We start from the raw sequence: 19,904 nt of genomic DNA, 5'->3' as shown, positions 1-19,904 counted from the left end.
CCCTAAAAGTGGCGTCACAGGTAGATAGGGTCGTAAAGAGTGCTTTTGGTACATTGGCCTTTATAAATCAAAGTATTGAGTATAAGACTTGGAATGTTACGGTGAGGTTGTATAAGACATTGGTGAGGCCGAATTTAGAATATTGTGTGCAGTTTTGGTCACCTAATTACAGGAAGGATATTAATAAGGTTGAAAGAATGCGGAGAAGGTTTACAAGGATGTTGCCAGGACTTGAGAAATTGAGTTACAGAGGAAGGTTGAATAGATTAGGACTTTATTCCCTGGAGCGTAGAAGAATGAGGAGAGATTTGATAGAGGTGTATAAAATTGTGATGGGTATAGATAGAATGAATGCAAGCATCTTGGGGGAGAAAAAAACTGGAGGACATGGGTTAAGGCTGATGGGGAAAAAGTTTAAAGGGAATATTAGTGGGGGTTTCTTCTCACAGAAAGTGGTGGGAGTGTGGAATGAGCTTCCACATGAAGTGGTAAATGCAGGCTCACTTTTAACATTTAAGAAAAACTTGAACAGGTACGTGAATGAGAGGGGTGTGGAGGGATATGGCCCAGGTGCAGGTCACTGGGATTAGGCAGAAGGATGGTTCGGCACAGCCAAGAAAGGCCAAAAGGCCTGTTTCTATACTGTAATGTTCTATGGTTCTAAGCATTTTGAGCTATCAGATGTTAACACAGATTGAAATAGAGAAGGATGCATTACTTCCTTTGGGGAGAGGGGAATAATACCTTTTAAAGCAAGTTACTATTAACTCACCTTTCCTGTGGCTCCATGGGACACAAATTGAGCTTTTTCCTGTTTTGCAATCTTAACCTGACCTCTAGCAATACAGGGTCTTGCCAGTGATGTGCCAAGGAAGTATCTGTCCTCATAAATAGCATTTGACTGCACCCATGGCCAGATGAACTCTTCTACAAATTCCTTTCGCAAATCTTCAATAAAAACCTGCAATCAAAGTGCACATTTTTAGTTGAGAAAGTTTTTTTTAAAAAGCGTAGTAGTGAAAACAGGCAGACAACCCACTCCCTAATTTCTGCTAATGTCCCTCAAGTTGAACATCAATGTCAGGAGCTCACCCACTGTCCCCAATTAGATGGTTAGCCTGTCCCCAATCATTAATTGGTTTGGCCTTTATAAAGTGTCTGGAACACACCAGGCAGTATCAGGACCAAGAACCAAACCAGAAGCCAGACATACAAATCCAAATTGAAAATTTGGCCCATGAGTTATCAGCAAAGCAGAGTGATTTTTTGTTTGTTAGTTAAAATAAATTTTCTTTCTCTCCCAGTTCTTGGATCTCATGAGGAAGAGGCACAATTGTGAATCTGGCTGCTGGGAATGGAAACAAGTTTCCCAAAATATTGGTCTCCTTCCAGGGAAGCTTCAATTGCCACACAACATACATTGCAATAAAACAAAAGATTGACAAACATAGCATTTGGAGTTACAGTTTTGATCCCCTTACTTAAGGAACTAAAGTTCCCTCGCTTTAATCCTGGCATAAAGGGGTTGTCATACAGGGAGAGACTGAATAGAATAGGCCTATAGCCTTTGATTTTTGAAGAATGATAGGTGACATGATTGAAAAATATAGCATTCTGAGAGCGCTTGACAGGGCGAATGTTGAGATGGTCTATCCCCTGGTTGGAGTGTAGAATAAGAGTTAAACTCTCAGGAAAAGGGGTCAACCATTTAGGACTAAGGTGAGGAAGAATTTCTTAACTCAGGGTTATGAATCTTTGGAATTCCACCATGGTTGCCAGGAAATTTAAATTCAAACAATTAAACAAATCTGAAATAAGAAACTAGTACCAGTCATGATGACTATGAAACTGTCAGATTGCCGAAATGCCAGAGAAGAAAATCTGTCATCCTGAACAAAACAAAAGCTAGAAAATCTCAGCATGTCTGACAGCATCTGTGGAGAGAGAATCGAGCCAACATTTTGAATCTGGATGACCCTTCATCAGAGCTGAAGAGAAGAAAAACTGGACAAAATTTATACAATGGGGGGGTGCTGTAATTGGACAAAGGAAATGTAAATGGTGATGATAAAGAGTGAGGAAGACGCTAAAAGCATCCATTAAGTGATCAGATTGTGTGAATGGCAGAACAAAGATATAGATTGTTAGGGGATTACTTGAGGGATGTGGCAGTTGACCCTGGGAAGCAGAAGGAAGGTTTGGTTTGGAGACAAGATGAAGAGCAAGATTTCAGAAGTGGAAAAATAAAAATTAGAATGAAAAGTGATAAAAATGGATGAATGAGATGAAAGAAAGAAATGAAAAAAAAATTGGAAATGAAGTGAAGGTGGCATTGTTGAACTCGATGTTCAGTCTGCAAGGTTCCTCCAGCTTTTGTTGGGCTTCACTTGAACATTGCAAAAGGCCAAAGATGGACAATGTGGATAGGAGAGCAGGGTGGTGTGCTGAAATGATAAGTGACAGGAAGGTGTGGTTGCACACAGGCCGAAGGTGTTCTGCAAAGTGGTCACATAGTCTGCATTTCATCACTCCAATGTAGACTAGACCACATTGGAACAGCAAGTGCTGTAGACCAGATTAAAGCACTGCCTTCCCTGTAAAAAGTGTTTGGACCTGTGATGGTGAGCAGATAGGGAGTATAGAGGCAGGTGTTGAACCTTCTACGATGGCATGGGAAGGTGTTGTGGGCAGATGGTGAAGCAATGGGTGTGATGCAGGAGTGGAGAAGGGTATTCCGGATAGAACAGCCCCTTTGAAATGCTGACAAGGGGAGTGAGAGGAAGATGTGTTGAGTAGTGGCATCATGCTGTATTTGGCAGAAATGGTGGAGGATGATTCTTTGAATGCAGGGGCAAATGGGGTGAAAAACAAGGACAAGAGAGAGACTGTATCCTGGCTTTGGGAGGGAGGGTGTAAGAACAGTGGCTCGGGTGATGGTCCAACACGGTTGAGAGCCATGTTAATCACAGTGGATGGAAAACCACAATTTAGGGAGACATATTGGCAGCAGAGGTGAAGGAACTGTGGGAATGGGATAGAGCCCTTACAGGATACCTGCTCAGGGTTTTGTGAGAGATTTTCTAACTCTTAAGATTAAAAGGACTCTTAAAAGGACTAGGGGGCACAGCCTCAAGATAAAGGGGGGGCGGTTTAGAACGGAGTTGAGGAGGAACTTCTTCACTCAAAGGGTGGTGAATCTCTGGAATTCTCTGCCCGTTGAAGTGGTGGAGGCTGCCTCGCTAAATATTTTTAAGAAGCGGGTTGATGGGTTTTTGATAAGAGAGGGGATTAAGGGTTATGGGGAGAGGGCGGGAAAGTGGAACTGAGCCACGACAGATCAGCCATGATCTTACTGAATGGCGGGGCAGGCTCGAAGGGCCAGATGGCCTACTCCTGCTCCTATTTCTTATGTTCTTATGTTCTTAAGATCAGTGATACCACTGAACCTTAAGTGTCCTCTAATCTGGCCAAGCAAGTCATTCAATTGTATTCAAGAAGGTGACTTACCACCACCCTCTTAAGAGTATTTAGGAATGGAGAATAAATCTCAGCGTTGCCAGCAACACTGCCTCTCATTAATGCATTAAACAAAGTCAACATAGAATTACTTTACCTTTTTGGCTCCAAGAGATAATGCCTTCTTTCGAGCAGCTTCAAAATCTTCATCCTGTCCTACGTTAGCCTATTTGTGATGAGAAAGAGAGCAAATTATTATATTTACTTAGAAAGATTTTTAATTTAACACTCCACAGATCATAAGGTTAATGAAAGTTGTTTCTGATATTGGGCTACCTAAAGAAATCACTCAATATCACAAGATTTGAACTCTCAGCCCATAAAAATTCATCTTTTAGGAATAGCAATCCTATCATCTTTCATTCTAGCTTCATTATAAATCCAATAGTTTGGCCTTAATCATCCTAACTGGCAGCCTGCCTCTATAAAATACTTCCTGTTTTCAGCCTTAAACTTGAACTTCACATCCCTGAACCTGTGCCCTTTTATTCTGCACCTACTTTTCAAAATTTCCCATGTTGCATGATATAACATATGAGCAACTAAACACAGATGTACCAACTACCGTGAAGAAAACAAGGGTCTAGATTATTTTGGACTAACAGGGATTTCATCACTAGTCAGAGGACAAAGCAAGGAACTCCCAATTCCATGGGGAAGGCTTGATGGTATTTCGGTCCTTCCCTGGGATTCAAGCCCAACAGTAAGAGTCCTGCCTGCCAAGGACTGCCAACCAATCAGAAGCTGGGAACTCTTCACTGCTCATCAGCATCACTGGGACAGCAATGTACCCATCAGAGGCCCAGGATCAGCAAGGAAGCCAGGCCACAGATGAATAAAGGCAAGATCCAGGTAACAGCAAAAAGGTAGTTGATTAAAGGCAAAGGCAGGGGTGATTTTCAGCAGCCTTGCCCATTTCTAATACTGGGCCCCTGAAGGAGCCCCCTGAATGCCACTGACCTATCCAGCAGGATTTATTGGATAGTGTTCAGGAGGCATGGAAAAGCCACGTGGCTCCTAGTTAATCCCTGGACTACCATCTAATTGTGTTGGATTTAGGAATAATGGGTATCGATTGACTCATTCATGAGCCTAATTAACATGCCACCACTGGCAGCTGGGAAACCCATGTCAACCTTTTCTGCCCTCTGATTTAATCAGGGCTGTTGCCAGGAGACTGATTCGAGGCAATTAAGTTTTTATTCATGCATTTGTGGCATGGGCATCGCTGGCTGGCCAGCACTTATTGCCCATCCCTAGTTGCCCTTGAGAAGATGGTGGTGAGCTGCCTTCTTGAATCGTTGCAGTCCATGTTCTGTGGCTTGACCCTCAATGCCATTAGGGAGGGAATTCCAAGATTTTGACCCAGTGACTGCGAAGGAATGGTGATATATTTCCAAGACAGGATGATGAGCGGCTTGGAGGAGAACTTCAGGTGGTGGTGTTCCCATTTAACTGCTGCCCTTGTCCTTCTAGATGGAAGCGGTCATGAATTTGGAAGGTGCTGTCTGAGGATCTTTGATGAATTGCAGCAGTGCATCTTTTAGATAGCACAGACTGTTGCTACAGAGCATCCGCGGTGGATGGATTGAATGTTTGTAGATATGTTGCCAATTAAGTGGGTTGCTTTGTCCTGGATGGTGTCAAGCTTCGAGTGTTGTTGGAGCTGCACCCATCCAGGCAAGTGGTGAGTATTCCATCACGCTCCTGACTTGTGCCTTGTAGGTGGTGAATAGGCTCTGGGGAGTGAGGAGGTGAGTTACTTGCCACAGTATTCCTAGCTTCTGACCTGCTCTTGTAGCTACTGTGTTTATGTGGTGATCCCAGTTGAGCTTCTGGTCAATGGTAACCCCAAGGATGTTGACAGTGGGAGACTCAGTGATAATTACACCATTGAATGTTAAGTGACAGTGGTTAGAGTGTCTCTTATTGGTGATGATCATTGCCTGGCATTTGTGTGGCACGAGTGTTATTTGCCACTTGTTAGCCCAAGCCTGGATATTGTCCAGATCTTGTTGCATGTGAACATGGACAGCCTCAGTAACTTAGGAGTCACGAATGGTGCTGAACATTGCGCATTGGCAAACATCCCCACTTCTGACCTTATGATGGAGAGATGGTCATTGATGAAGCAGGTGATGATTGTTGGGCCTAGGACATTACCCTGAGGGACTCCTGCAGAGATGTTGTGGAGCTGAGACGACTGACCCTCCACAACCATAACCATTTCCTATGTATCAGGTATGACTCCAACCAGCGGAGAGTTTGCCCCCGATACTCATTGATTCCAGTTTTGCTAGGGCTCCTTAATGCCACACTCAGTCGAATGCAGCCTTGATGTCAAGGGCTGTCACTCTCACCTCATCTCTGGAGTTCAGTTCTTTTGTCCATGTTTGAACCAAGGCTGTAATAAGGTCAGGAGCTGAGTGACCATGGCAAAACCCAAACTAGGCGTCACTGATCAGGTTATTGCTGAGCAGGTGCTCCTTGACAGGACTGTAGATAGCCCCTTAGAACCACAGAACCATAGAAAATTACGGCTCAGAAAAATGGCTTTTGGCCCTTCTTGTCTGTGCGGAACCATTTTTTGCCTAGTCCCACTGATCAGCGATTGGACCACATCCCTCTCATCCATGAATCTGTCCAAGTTTTTCTTAAATGTTAAAAGTGACCCCACATTTACCACTTTATCCGGCAGCTCATTCCACACTCCCACCACTCTCTGCGTGAAGAATCCCTCCCTAATATTCCCTTTAATCTTTTCACCTTTCACCCTTAACCCATGCCCTCTGGTTTTTTTCTCCTCTAGCCTCAGTGGAAAGAGCCTGCTTGCATTCACTCTATCTATACCCTTCAAACTCTTATACACCTCTATCAAATCTCCCCTCATTCTTCTATGCTCCAGGGAATAAAGTCTTAACCTATTCAATCTCTCTCTGTAACTCAGCTTCTATCACTTTACTGATGATCAAGAGTAGACTGATTGGGCAGCAATTGGCCGGGTTGGATTTGTCCTGCTTTTTGTACACAAGACATGCCTGGCCTATTTTCCACATTGTAGGGTAGATGCCAGTGTTGTAACTGTACTGTAAGAGCTTGGCCTAGTTGTCTAGCTGCTATGGTTACTGCCACGACTGGGTGCATTAAATCCAGTCCAAATTACCTGAATCTGCTATCACAGCAGGAGATACAAGATATTTTAAGTTTGAAAGAGTTTCATTTGCCATTGAAGTAGAGTGTAGCAGTTTCATGTTTCACTGAAACGCTGAAGATGCTGGAGAGTAGCTTAGAATGCAGGTTATCAAGGGATTATTTTGAAGGAACTCACCTGCAGCCAGCAACGAGGCTGCCTGAATTTAACCTGTCACTCACCATGTGATACAGGCAGACCCTACCCATCCCCACTGGCAAAATACAGTGGAGGCAAAGAGCACAGTGCCCCTGTTATGGCACCCAATTCTACCCTCACCCCTCTCCAGCCATGGTAACCTCCTCTAAGCTGGGGACATACATAATTCCAGCCATTGTCATTGTCACCTGTAGCAAAACAATCTAGCTCACAAACAACTGTAATGACATTGATTTTGGATTGATAACCACTTACATGGGACAGCAACTGCGAATAAATTGCCACCTTCAGTGCTACAAAGATTGGAAATGGTGGCAATTTTGGAATTAGAGACCTAGAAATTCTGGTATGTTACCCTAGGAATTGTATCAGGATTATACACATTGCTGACCCAAAACTTGTGGATCCAATAAGAGGGTCCTCAATGGCATATTTTTGGCAGTATGGTGGGGGTGGGTGAGCAGCAGGGGAGAGATGTCCAAGCCAACCCTCCAGCAAGGGTTGCTGCTAGAATCACCATTAGGAGGTGACTGAATGGTGTAGGAACACCATTAGGGAGCATCTTTAAAAAGAACCTCATGCCCTTCCATCACCCCACCCTGATCTTTGGGCATTCAGACAACATCCTTTCCTCCAGCTCCATACATGTGGCCTGTCTCCACCCATCAAGACAGCAGAGTGCCTCACCTCACTTGACTTCCAGTCTCAAGCTCCCTTTAACAATGTGGACACAGATACTCCCAGCATAAAGAATCACACTCTAGAGACTTGTTCCATTGGCATTATAAGTAGGTGAGAAGAGTGCATACGAGAAAGCAGAAATAGAGAAACTTTAAAAGTAATTCATTGGCTGTGAATTAATTAAACTGAATTTAGAAAATTTAATTCCCTCCTTCCAATTTACTCTGTTCTTTTTGGCTAACCAAATAAACAAAACCAAATTAACAATGGAACAAATTAAAAGGGGCAGCTCCCAAAAGGAGGGAACTACCTAATACAAAGTAGAAAGGAAACTTAAAAACATTAAATAGAAATGTCTCTGCGGTGCCCAGCAGACATGGAAGGCATTAACGGTGGTCTCGGACACCGCACGCTCCCTCTCCAGGGACACCCCACTGCAAATATCTTCCAGCTCCATATAAGTGGCCTGTTTCCAACCATCAAGACTTCCCATTAGGGAGCATCTTTAAAAAGAGCCTCATGCCCCTTCCATCACCCCACCCTGATCTTTGGGCATTCAGGCAACATCCTTTCCTCCAGCTCCATATATGTGGCCTGTTTCCATCCATCAAGACAGCAGAGTGCCTCACCTCACTTGACTTTCCAGCCTCAAGCTCCCTTTAACAATGTGGACACAGGCAGTCCCAGCATAGAGAATCACATTCTGGGGGCCTGCTCCTTTGGCATTTGAGACTTTGTTTCGATAAGCAGGTGAGAAGAGTGCATGTACGAGGAAGCAGAAATAGAAAATAGTAACTCAATGGCTGTGAATTAATTAAACTGAATTTAGAAAATTTAATTTCTCCCTTCCAATTCTCTCCCCTCTCCTACTTTCTCTAATCCATAAATTGTCTATAATTAAGAGGGTAAATTAGCAAAAGGCAAAGGGCTACAGCTACCCTTCCACTACTGCCCCGCTACCTGCAATGCATCAAGAATCATTGATTCTAGATCCTCCTTGTTGCCATCAGACTTTTGAATAGATCTACCTCGCATTAAGTTGATCTTTCTCTATATCCTAGCTATGACTGTAACACTACATTCTGCAATCTCTCCTTTCCTTTTCTACAAGAATGATATGTTTTGTCTGTATAGTGCGCATGAAAAAATACTTTTCACTGTATATTAGTACACGTGACAGTAATAAATCAAATCAAATCCCTATGGAGTAGAAGGAGGCCATTTGGACCATCAACGGTGCATCAACAACAATCCCTACGAGGCCCTATCCTGTAACTCCACGTATTCACCCTGTCAATGCCCTGACACTAAGGGGCAATTTACCATGGCCAATCAATCTACATCCTTTTAGACCATGCTGAAAGGGAAAACACTTTATTCTGACAGTGGTGAAGGAGTGAGGAAAGGCCATCTCATAGAATCCCTACAGTGCAGAAGGAGGCCATTCAGTCCATTGAGTCTGCACTGACCACAATCGCCATAACCGTACTTATTTACTCGACTAATCACCTGACACTAAGGTCAATTTAGCGTGGCCAATCAACCTAACCTGCACATCTTTGGACTGTGGGAGGAAACCAGAGCACAGACACAAAGAGAACGTGCAGACTCCACATAAACAATGACCCAAGCCAGGAATCAAACCCTGGTCCCTGGCACCGTGAGGCAGCAGTGTTAACCACTGTGTCGCCCCTGTACCAATAAAGTAATTAAACTTTTTCCTTAGCACTTTATAGGCTCATAAATGGTTTTCTCCTTTGAAAGAATGTATGCAATTTCTGCATTCAGCATTTTCTTTCAATTTGTACAAAGGACAAGGGCTTGTTTTGAACTGTATATCTTTTTGTATTGATAGATTGGCTGAACACAGGCTATTTTTAAACCTGCTAAAGAGAAGTTGTGCACCAGGTGGCACTCTAGTTTCAATAAGCTTTTGGAAAACTTCCTTAAGGTCAAGTATCCTTTAGCCAAAATCCTCGGGCTGATTGCATTTTGGATTTCAAATAATTATAGTTTTTTGATACTGCGTATAAACTTAAATTACAATAGCCTAAGCTAACTACTATCTAAAGTGAAAATGGCTAGAAAAGTCTGATGTATCACTGAATAATAAATACCAGGTATCTGAAAAGGTGCAGTGACGACAGCACAGCGGAAGAGTGGTTAGCATTGCTGCCCCACAGTGCCAGGGACTCAAGTTCAATTCCAGCCTCAGTCCCTGTCTGTGCGGAGTATGCATGTTCTCTCTGTGTCTGTGTAGGTTTCCTCCAGATGCATCGGTTTTCTCTACAGTCCGAAAGACATGCTGGTTAGGTGGACTGGCCATGCTAAATCGCCCCTCAGTGTCAGAGCTTGGCAACTAGGGGATTTTCACAGTAAATTCATTGCAGTGTTAATGTAAACCTGCTTGTGACTATAAATAAACTTTAACTAAATAACTAGACTTCCTGCACTAGAGGTTAATGAGGTTCAAAAAAAGTGTGGTGTTTGGATGTTTTCGGATTTATAGATAATGGATACTCAATCTGTAGTGTGTTGGTTTCAAAGAATATGTAGTTGAAATTGGTTGGCAGAATCATCCTCAGCAACTCCTTGCTGATTACAATCAAATTGTTCCACTAACAAATGTAACTATTTTCTGCCTGAAAATTGTTTTGTCTTAATATTTTATTGACTGCTACTAACTTGTAGCTTAAATGGTTTCTTCTGACAAGTCTTATACATTTTATCTCGGACCAGAAGAATATTAAACTGCTATCTCCTATATCTTTTTTCCAAGAATTAATGAAGCAGAAAAATTGAAACATTGGTAGTAGAGAAACTGTAAACCTTACTAAAAGTAGCTATTTACAGACCCGAACCTCGTCAATAGACTTCAATAGGTGAAAGAACAAAAGAGCACGAGAACCTCTCCTTTTCAAAACGCTGACAAGGTGACCTTTACTAGCCACTTGAACAGGCAGACTGGGCATCAGTATAATGTTTCATTTGAAAGATGGTGTTTCCAACATTGCAGCACTCCCTTGGTATTGCAATGAACAAGTATTAATTTTGAAAAAATAGGATTTAAAGAAGCTGAAATCAAATTGATCATCAAGCCACACCTTCAACCTATCATTCTGCGATAGTTCAAAACCCTTGTCCTTAGAATAAACATGATTTGGGGGTGGGGGAGCAGGGGATTGATCCATTGGATTCCTACTCTAATCTACCCAACTGCAATTTTAGATTACAGGTGGCAGAAAACTGAAAAACCAGTGGGGGTCCTTCTTTAAGCATGTTAATCAGCACCAGTTGCATAATTGAAGCCAATCATGCAACCAGTAGGGTAGAATTTTAAGGATGGCAAGTGATCAGCCCTCGCATCGCAGGAGTCAATGCACAACACGCTACTGCCAACTCTCAGAAGCCCACTGTCATGTCTTGCTCATTTGAATGCAGTGGGCTTGGAAGAAAGTCTCACCTGTAAGAGCTATTGGCCAATCCGTTTGGCTGACAGCTCTCCAATCTGGCCAGGCACGGCGCTGCAGAGGCCAGAAGCGACATTACAGTGCTCTGCCTGGAACCAAGATTCAGGACTGCTGGAAAGGCAAGTGGGATCATGGCAACAGGTGGAGTGAGTGATAGGCCCAGAGCTCCAAGGTCCCAGGGGAATCACACCCCAACTTTGAAGGACCCTGCAGATTGAGGTGCTTCCCCCCACCCAAGAGGGAGGCAAGTTTTCCCACTCTACCTGGTTGCCACCGAAAGAATTGAGGCTGGGTGAGAAGCAGTCTTAATAGATGAAGGTGAACCCTGCCCACCCAAGCATGAAATTGCACCTGGGTTTGGGCAGGCTGGCTCACGAGGGGAATCCCATTATTCAATTTTACTAATTTTGGAAGAGTGTAAAATTCATCCCATAGCATGAGCTTCCCAGCCAAGCCAAAGCTATCAAGAAATGGACCAAAGGCCTGGTAAGATAAGGGGCAAGATTCTCCAGCCTCCCAGCTATGTGTTTCCCAGTGGTGCGTGCAAACGTGCTGTTTGTTAGTGTGGGATTCTCTAGTCCCGGCAATGTCAATGGGATTTCCCATTGATATATCATGTAGCCACAAAACCCGTGAGTGGGGGTGTGCTGCTGACAGGACCAGAGAATCCCACAGACATGAACGGCCTGACAATTCCAGCCAAGAATTTTTTAGAAGTTTTATTGAGGTTCAGGTGAATCAAAAATGCCCCTTTGTGTTGAGGAGGACACAGTGGACTTCCACTGCGCCAGCCTTCTCTTTCACTCACTCAACTGTTAGGCCCCTCCTAAAGAATTGCACTAATGCCAGAACCTTGCTTCTGGTTACTTGCAGTGGCCTCCCATCAACTAATTTCAATGGTCAGGCAATTTTTTAAAATTACTCCGCTCTTGAAGTTGCAAAGCCAATGTTCAGAGTGGACCAAACAAACCCAAATCCATTCTTTGCTTGCTCCAAAAACAAAATTCAAATTCCAACTGAATCCAATTCATGGTCCCCACAAGTTCTGTTGATGAGGCATTCTGCCAAATGACTCTGACAGTCTGCTCAGAGAACCATCCAACAGGATCCATCATCTCCATTTTTCGTGGGGCCTCTAGGATTTTATGTGCAGACCACTTCCTCATGGGCTTATGGTCAGACTTTTTTTTCATTTTGTTACCCAATTCTTAAAGTTATAAAGCTAGTGCTCAGAATGGACTGGGAAAACACAAAATCATTCCTTGCTTGCTCCAAAAACCAAATTCAAAATCCAATTCATGGTCCCCAAAAGAGAGACAAACAATATCCAAATTGACAAAATAAGGCATTGCACCCCATTTTGGGCTTGATCTGATACTTGATCATAACCAAATGGCGGAGGGCAGGCAATGGCAGACTTAGGACATTAGCCAACTCTATGGTGTCATTAGGCTGACTGTTAAAATACCTTTGGTCTCCCCAGTCTCACTGCCACTCTTGATCAGGCTAGCTACTCACTGTGCCACATTTCCACCCTGGAATTAAAATTACTCCTGCTAAACTTGATTTATGGTGATATTCCTCAAGCACATGCAAAACAAAGAAAAATCAAAACAGAGAAGAATGCATTAACACTGGGGATACTCCTAAAGTAAGACTTCAAGAGAAATTTTTAAAATTTTATTCTTGATAAAACGAGGATTCTGACCGAATTATTCTTCAGACCAGTGGAATTTATTTTCCAAATGTATTAAAAAATACTGATTGACGTTATTAATAGTAAAAAGAACAGATGTTGATGACTCTATACATACATGGTACTGTGTTATACATAGCCAATATTCATTGAAAAGGATCACATTTCAACTCCTTGAAGTGCTTGTAAGTTAAGACTATAGATACGCAAAAACAGCTAGTCAGTATCATAGGATCTACAGTGCCGAAGGAGGCCACTTGAACCATCGAACCTGCAACAGCAACAATCGCACCCAAGTACTGTCCTATCCCTGCAATCCCACATATTTACCCTTCTCATCCCCTTGACATTAAGGGGCAATTTATCATGGCCGATCAACCTAACCCACACATCTTTGGACTGTGGGAGGAAACCAGATGAAACCCATGCAGACATGGAGAGAACGTACAAACTCCACACAGACAGTGACCGAAGCCAGGAATCGAACACGGATCCCTGGCACTGTGAGGCAGCAGTGCTAACCACTGTGCCATCATGCCCCCAAGTAGAATACTAGGGAATAGACAAGGCAAATTCTTGGTCTATCAAAGGAGGAAAAGAGAAACAGGAAACCACAGATCACATAACCCTTTTTTTTACTTATGAGAAATATTCATTTGTATCATATTCTATACAGCTATTTCCAACTGGAGTAGTTCAGACAACATGATATCACTGTCAAACTGCCTTAATCCGCTCCTTTTTCAAAATTTAATTGTTTTAATGTTTTTCTACCTTTGTAAAAATAAATACATTGGGGACCCTATATATCAAGGGAAAGAAGACATTGGTAGAAGTAGTGTGTATATCCCCAACAACAGCCACACTATAGGAAAGGGTATACATCAGAAAATCATAGCAGTGTGCAAAAAGAATACTGTAATACTAGTGGCTGACTTTAATCTTCATGTTGATTAGGTTGATCAAGTTGGAAAGGGTAGCTATGACAACAAATTCACAGAGGTCAGAATTTCCCCATCCCACCCGCCATGGGATTTTTCAATCTTGGGGCGAGCATGGCCAAAAATCCTGCCCATTGTGCATTAGGGATAGTTTCCTAGAGCAATATGTCATGGAGCCAAACAGGGAACAGGCTATCTTGGATCTGGTAATGTGTAATGAGGGAGGTTTAATAAATAACCTCAGAGTAAAAGATTCCCTAGGAAGTAGTGATCATGACATGTTAGAATATGATATTCAGTTTGAGAGTGAGAAATTTGGGTCGGGAACAACTGTGTTTAACTTAAATAAAGGAAATTACAATGAAAAGGGGATTGGGTTAGCTAAAATGGAATGGGCAGATAGATTAGCAGGAAAGACAGTAAGCAAACAGTGGGAGACATTTAAGGAAGCAATTCATAACTCTCAGCAAAAATATATCCCAGTAACAGGAAAGTTTCTAAGAGAAGGATAAACCAACCATAGTTAACCAAAAAGTTAAGACGAGCAATAAGTTGAAAGAAAAAGCATAGGAGACCCTAAGGACTGGGATAAATTCAGAGTCCAGCAAAGGAGGTCCATAAACATAATAAAGAGAGAAAATTATCTATAAGGGCAAACTACTGAGGAATATAGAAACTGACAATAAAAGCTTCTTTCAACATATAAACAGGAAGAAAAAGATCAATGTGAACAGTGGCAACTTAGAAAATGAATCTGGGGAGTTAATTACGGGGACAAGGAAATTTGGTAGTACAAGCTTTTGGAGTCTCATTTCTTCTTCAGGTGAGTGAGGAGTTGTGTTCACAAACAGGATATATATATATAGACACAAACTCAATTTACAAGATAACGGTTGGAATGCGAGGCTTTACAGGTAATCAAGTCTTAAAAGGTACTTTAACCTGACATTCTTACTGTGCTTACCCCAGTCCAACACTGGCATCTCCCTACCATGAACAAGGAAATGGCAGAGGGCTAAAACAGATATTTTGCATCAGTCTTTCGGGGGAGGAACTAAGTACTATCATCATCAGTAGAAAAGTAGTATTAGACAAACTAATTGGGCTAAAGCCCTGATGGCTTGCATCCTAGGATTCTAAAAGAAGTAACTACAGTGATAGTGGATGCATTTGTTGTAATTTTCAAAAACCCTTGAATTCTGGAGAAAAAACAGCTAACTATAAGCTGATTGGCCTAACATTTATTGTTGGAAAAATGTTGGAATCAATTATTAAGGGAGTAATAGCAGCATGTTTGGAAAATCATAATTTTATCAAGCAAAATCAGCGTGGCTTCATTAAATCATGTCTGACTAATTTATTAATTTTTTTCAAGGAAGACTCAGAGTGGATAGAGGTGAATCAGTAGTATGTCTTTATTTGGAAATCCAGAAGACATTCAACAAGGTACCTCACAGAAGGTTAAGTCATAAGATAAGAGCCCATGATTTTGGAGGTAATGTATTAGCATGGATAGAGAATTGGCTAATGGGCAGGAAACAGCAAGTGGGGATAATGGATTCTTTTTCAGGTTGATGGTCTGCAACTAGTGGGGTTCACACAATAAGAAGCCTCACAACACCAGGTTAAAGTCCAACAGGTTTATTTAGTCGCAAAAGCCACTCCACCTTTAACCTGGTGTTGTGAGACTTCTTGCTGTGTTTACCTCAGTCCAACACTGGCATCTCCACATCATGAGTAGTGGGGTTCCAAAGGGACCAGTGCTGGGATCACAACTATTGACAATATATATAAATGACTTGGAGGAAGTGAGTGAATGTTCTGTAGCCAAATTTGCAGACATCTCAAAAATAGATGGAAAGTTGCAAGAGGGATACAAACAGTTTACAAAGGGATATTGATAGGTTAAGTAAGTGGCAAAATGATGGCAAATGGGGTATAATGTGGGAAAATGTGATGTTATTCATTTTGGATGGAGAACAAAAGAACAGAGTATTATTTAAATGGAGAAAAGCTGCAAAAAGTTGTAAAACAAAGGGACTTGGGGATACTTGTGCATAAAACACAGAATGCTAGCACATAGGTACAGCAGGTAATCGTGAACAATGAAATGTTGGCCTTTATTTCAAGTGGGTTCTAGTACAAGAGTAGGGCAGTCTTGCTGCAACTGTACAAGGTACTAGTGAGACCATATTTGGGATACTGTCCCCTTATAAAGATATTGGGCGAGATTCTCTGGCCTTCCAGCTGCATGTTGCCCACAGTGAGAGCGCCGCATTGTTTGCTAGCGTTGGGATCCGCTAGTCTCACCACTCTCAATGGGAATTCCCATTGACGTAACCGCACGCCGGCAAGAAACCCGCGGGAGAATTCCGGCCATTATTTAATTGGAGGCAGTTCAGAGAAAGTTCAGTAGGATGATCCAATGGCATGGCTAATGAGAAAAGGTTAAACAGGTTGAGACTCCACTTATAATGACCTCAGCGAGACCCTTGATGTTGGCCTCTTAGAGATTGAGCTGCTTGACTGAGGTCATAATTGCCTGACAGACCCTGTTGCCATTCGGCAGTGGAGGTCCCTCTATGTAGGGATCTCCTCCGCTACCTTAGGGGCCTGGGGTGGAGGGTGGTGCACATAGCAGTTCCATACAATAAAAGATTAAATTAGTTCATGGGCTCCCAAACAACATGTCCTATTTGCAACATTGTGGAGTCTGTGAGCTATGTCTATGTTGAGTGTTATAGACTGCACACCCTTTTTAGTTTCCTCAAAAACCTTTTGTTGATGTTGTGTTTGCACCTCAGTCCCACGCTCCTGATTTACGGGCATCCAGTGCGCGGGGGGCGGGGGGGCATGGGAAAGGAGGAGGACCTTCTCGTGAACCTGCTCCTGGTCATGACAAACGTTGCCATAAACAGGTACAGGCAGTGGGTGACTGTGTGACCTGACTGTTTGCCCCTCTACTACAGTTGTATTCAAGGACGGGAGTCCCTGGAGAGGGAGCATGCAGTTTCTGAGTGGTACCATTAACCCCAGGTCCCTAAGGTAGTGGAGGAGATCCCTACATAGAGGGACCTCCACTGCCGAATGGCAACAGGGTCTGCCAGGCAATTATGACCTCAGTCAAGCAGCTCATTCTCTAAGAGGCCAACATCAAGGGCCTCGCTGAGGTCATTACAAGTGGAGTCTCAACCTGTTTAACCTTTTCTCATTAGCCATACCATTGGATCATCCTACTGAACTTTCTCTGAACTGCCTACAATTAAATAATGGCTGGAATTCTCCTGCTGGACACTGCAGGGACGGGGTGCGTTATTGACTCCTTTAATCACACTTTGAATTGATGTTTTAAGTTTTCTTTTCACTTTGTCTTTTAAATCGGGCAGTTCCCATCCTTTTGAATTGTCTTTTTAATTGTCTCTTTTAAATTGTCCCCTCTGTGTATATAATAAGGAGCGTCCGGTCTACTGACACTCTGGATTCTGACTTTGCGCTCTTAGGAGTGGAGATAAACTTGCAAATAAAGGGAATCTGGTAAAGGAACAATGGCCTCTGAAGAGTTATTTCAGTGGCGATGAGGAAAAGAAACGACCCACAGGAAGTTGCACGCTAACAGCCAGTTTCACTTGGGGTAAGTCATTTTTCAGGCATCATGCCTCTGTTTAGGAAGCTGGACTCTTTTGACCCTGCTTTGGAGGACGGGGCCCAATATGTGGAACGCATGCGTTACTTTTTTTTAGGGCTAACAACATTGTGGCAGATGAAAAACTAACAGGTCATTCTTCTGACTGCTTGTGAACAATTGGCATTTGCAGTTATTCGCAGCTTAACTTACCCGGAGTCACCAGATACGAAATGGACAGCACAGGTCATGACTATTTTGAAGCCAGATGGTTCAGTCTGCCTTTGTGGTGACTTTAAACAAACAATAAACCATTTTCACAGCTGGATAAATGCCCAATTGAAGATCTGCATGCAAAATTGGCGGGGGTACTCTTATTCTCAAAATTAGGCAGTAGTCATGCTTATTGCAGTTGCAGCTGGATGAAGGATTGCAAAAGTATTCAAATATTCTTAAGGGCCTCTATCAACATACAAAGTTACCCTCTGGGTTTTTGTCAGCCTGTTCGATCTTCCATCAGCCATGAACAACATGGTAGGAGGTTTATCCCAGGTGGCCACTTATCAAGATGACATTCTTGCAGGTGCAGCAGGTGGTCAGGAAGGCGAATGGGATGCTGGCCTTCATAGTGAGGGGGATTGAATATAAAAGTAGGGAGGTCTTGCTGCAGCTGTATAGGGCATTGGTGAGGCCGCAACTGGAGTACTGTGTGCATTTTTGGGCGCCGCACCTGCGCAAAGATATTTTGGCCTTGGAGGGAGTGCAGAGGAGGTTTACTAGGCTGATACCGGAGTTGAGGGGGTTGAACTATGAGGAGAGGCTGAATAAACTGGGCTTGTACTCGTTAGAGTTTAGAAGAATGAGAGGAGATCTCATTGAGACGTATAAGATGATGAATGGGATGGATAGGATAGAGGTGGAAAGACTCTTCCCGCTCAAAAAAGACAATAGGACTAGGGGGCACAGCCTCAAGATAAAAGGGGGGCGGTTTAGAACGGAGTTGAGGAGGAACTTCTTCACTCAAAGGGTGGTGAATCTCTGGAATTCTCTGCCCGTTGAAGTGGTGGAGGCTGCCTCGCTAAATATTTTTAAGACGCGGGTTGATGGGTTTTTGATAGGAGAGGGGATTAAGGGTTATGGGGAGAGGGCAGGAAAGTGGAACTGAGCAGCGACAGATCAGCCATGATCTTATTGAATGGCGGGGCAGGCTCGAAGGGCTGGATGGCCTACTCCTGCTCCTATTTCTTATGTTCTTATGTTCTTATTCTCATTTACAGGTAAAACAAAGATTGAACACCTACAGAATCTGGATGAGGTTCTTTGTTGTTTTTCAAGGGGTGGTGTGTGCCTAAGAGGGGAGAAATGTGTTTTCTGGTACTTCAAGTGAGCTATCTGGGATACAAAGTGGATAAGTCTGATTTAGAACCTTTAGAGGACTGGGTGCAGGTGATTAAAGGTTCCCACATCCATCCAGTAGTTACGCTTGTTTCTCGGGTTGGTGACGTACTATGGAAAATTTATACCAAATCCTGCCTCCATCCACTACATCAACTGCTAGAAAAGGATCAAGCTTGTGAATGGTCTGCCAGCTATGACCTGGCTTTCAAAGGAATAAAGCAATAACATTCATCGTCGAATGTCTTAGCTCATTATGAAAAGTTAGTGCTAACCTGCAATCCATCTCCATAAGGCATTGGAGTGGTATTATCACATAGATAGAATGCACAATAGCATATGCCTCCAGGACCTTGGCTATATTGGAAAGAAAGTATGCCCACATTGAAAAAGAAGGATTGGCAGTATTGAAAAAATTCCATTAATAACTTTATGGGTGGAAATTTGTGATTGTCAATGATCACAAACCACTCCGAGCAAGGACAAAGGAAATGCCACCGATAGCATTGCCTGTATCCAGCAGTGGATTTTATACTTAGTCTCCTCCAACTATTAGTTGTAACACTGGCCAGGAGATAAATGTAAATGTCTTGACTAGGCTAAGTTTGGCAGACACCCCACCAATGGTACCAGAAATAGAAGAGTCAGTAATGACAATGAATTTTCTGGATAACCTTCTAGCGGCCACACACGGTATACATCTTTGGATGTAAAAGGACCTGGTCTTCAAAAGTTAAACAATTGGTGCTGATGGGGGAAATGGAAAGACCAGTATTGCCCCAATTCCACATTTATTGGAGTAGAATCATAGAATCCCCAGAGTGCAGAAGGCCACTCGCCCATTGAGCCTACAGTGACCAACAAAATTCCCACCCAGGCCCTATCTCCAAAACTCCATGTAGTTACTTTGTTAGTCCCCCTGAGGGACAATTTTAGCATAGCCAATCCACCTAACCCGCATATGTTTAGAGTGTGGGAGGGAACTAGAGCAACCTGATGAAACCTACACAGACCTGGAGAATGTCTGTGTGCAGTTTGCACAGTCACTCATAGCTGGATTTGAATCCACCATTCATTACTGGCTGAACTACAACATGGACACCCAGGCGTACCCAAAATGAAGGTGTCGGCAAGAAGCTATGTCTGGTGACCGGGAATGGATGTGAATATAGCAGCACTTGTGGGTCAGTGATAGCAGTGCCAAAAGTTGCCACCAGCAGCTCCCCAACACCTG

The 19,904-nt window shown here is 43.0% G+C and overlaps 1 protein-coding gene across 1 annotated transcript in view; it reads right to left on the bottom strand.

Moving 5' to 3' along the window:
• The window catches only part of ass1 (argininosuccinate synthase 1), a 144,772-nt gene that overhangs the window by 118,122 nt on the left and 6,746 nt on the right, over positions 1–19,904 (bottom strand). The window contains exons 3-4 of the mRNA XM_080211813.1: positions 3,614–3,682; positions 773–961 (exon numbers count right to left, since the gene is read on the bottom strand). Coding sequence (XP_080067939.1) covers positions 773–961; positions 3,614–3,682 — 258 coding nt within the window. The remainder of the gene's footprint in view (positions 1–772; positions 962–3,613; positions 3,683–19,904) is intronic.

This window comes from Carcharhinus amblyrhynchos, chromosome 25, assembly GCF_965287045.1.
Source record: "Carcharhinus amblyrhynchos chromosome 25, sCarAmb.v2.hapA, whole genome shotgun sequence".
NCBI classification, from domain to species: Eukaryota; Metazoa; Chordata; class Chondrichthyes; order Carcharhiniformes; family Carcharhinidae; genus Carcharhinus; species Carcharhinus amblyrhynchos.
The sequence above is the reverse complement of the archived record's forward strand: the minus strand, read 5'-3'. Positions and strand labels throughout refer to the sequence as shown.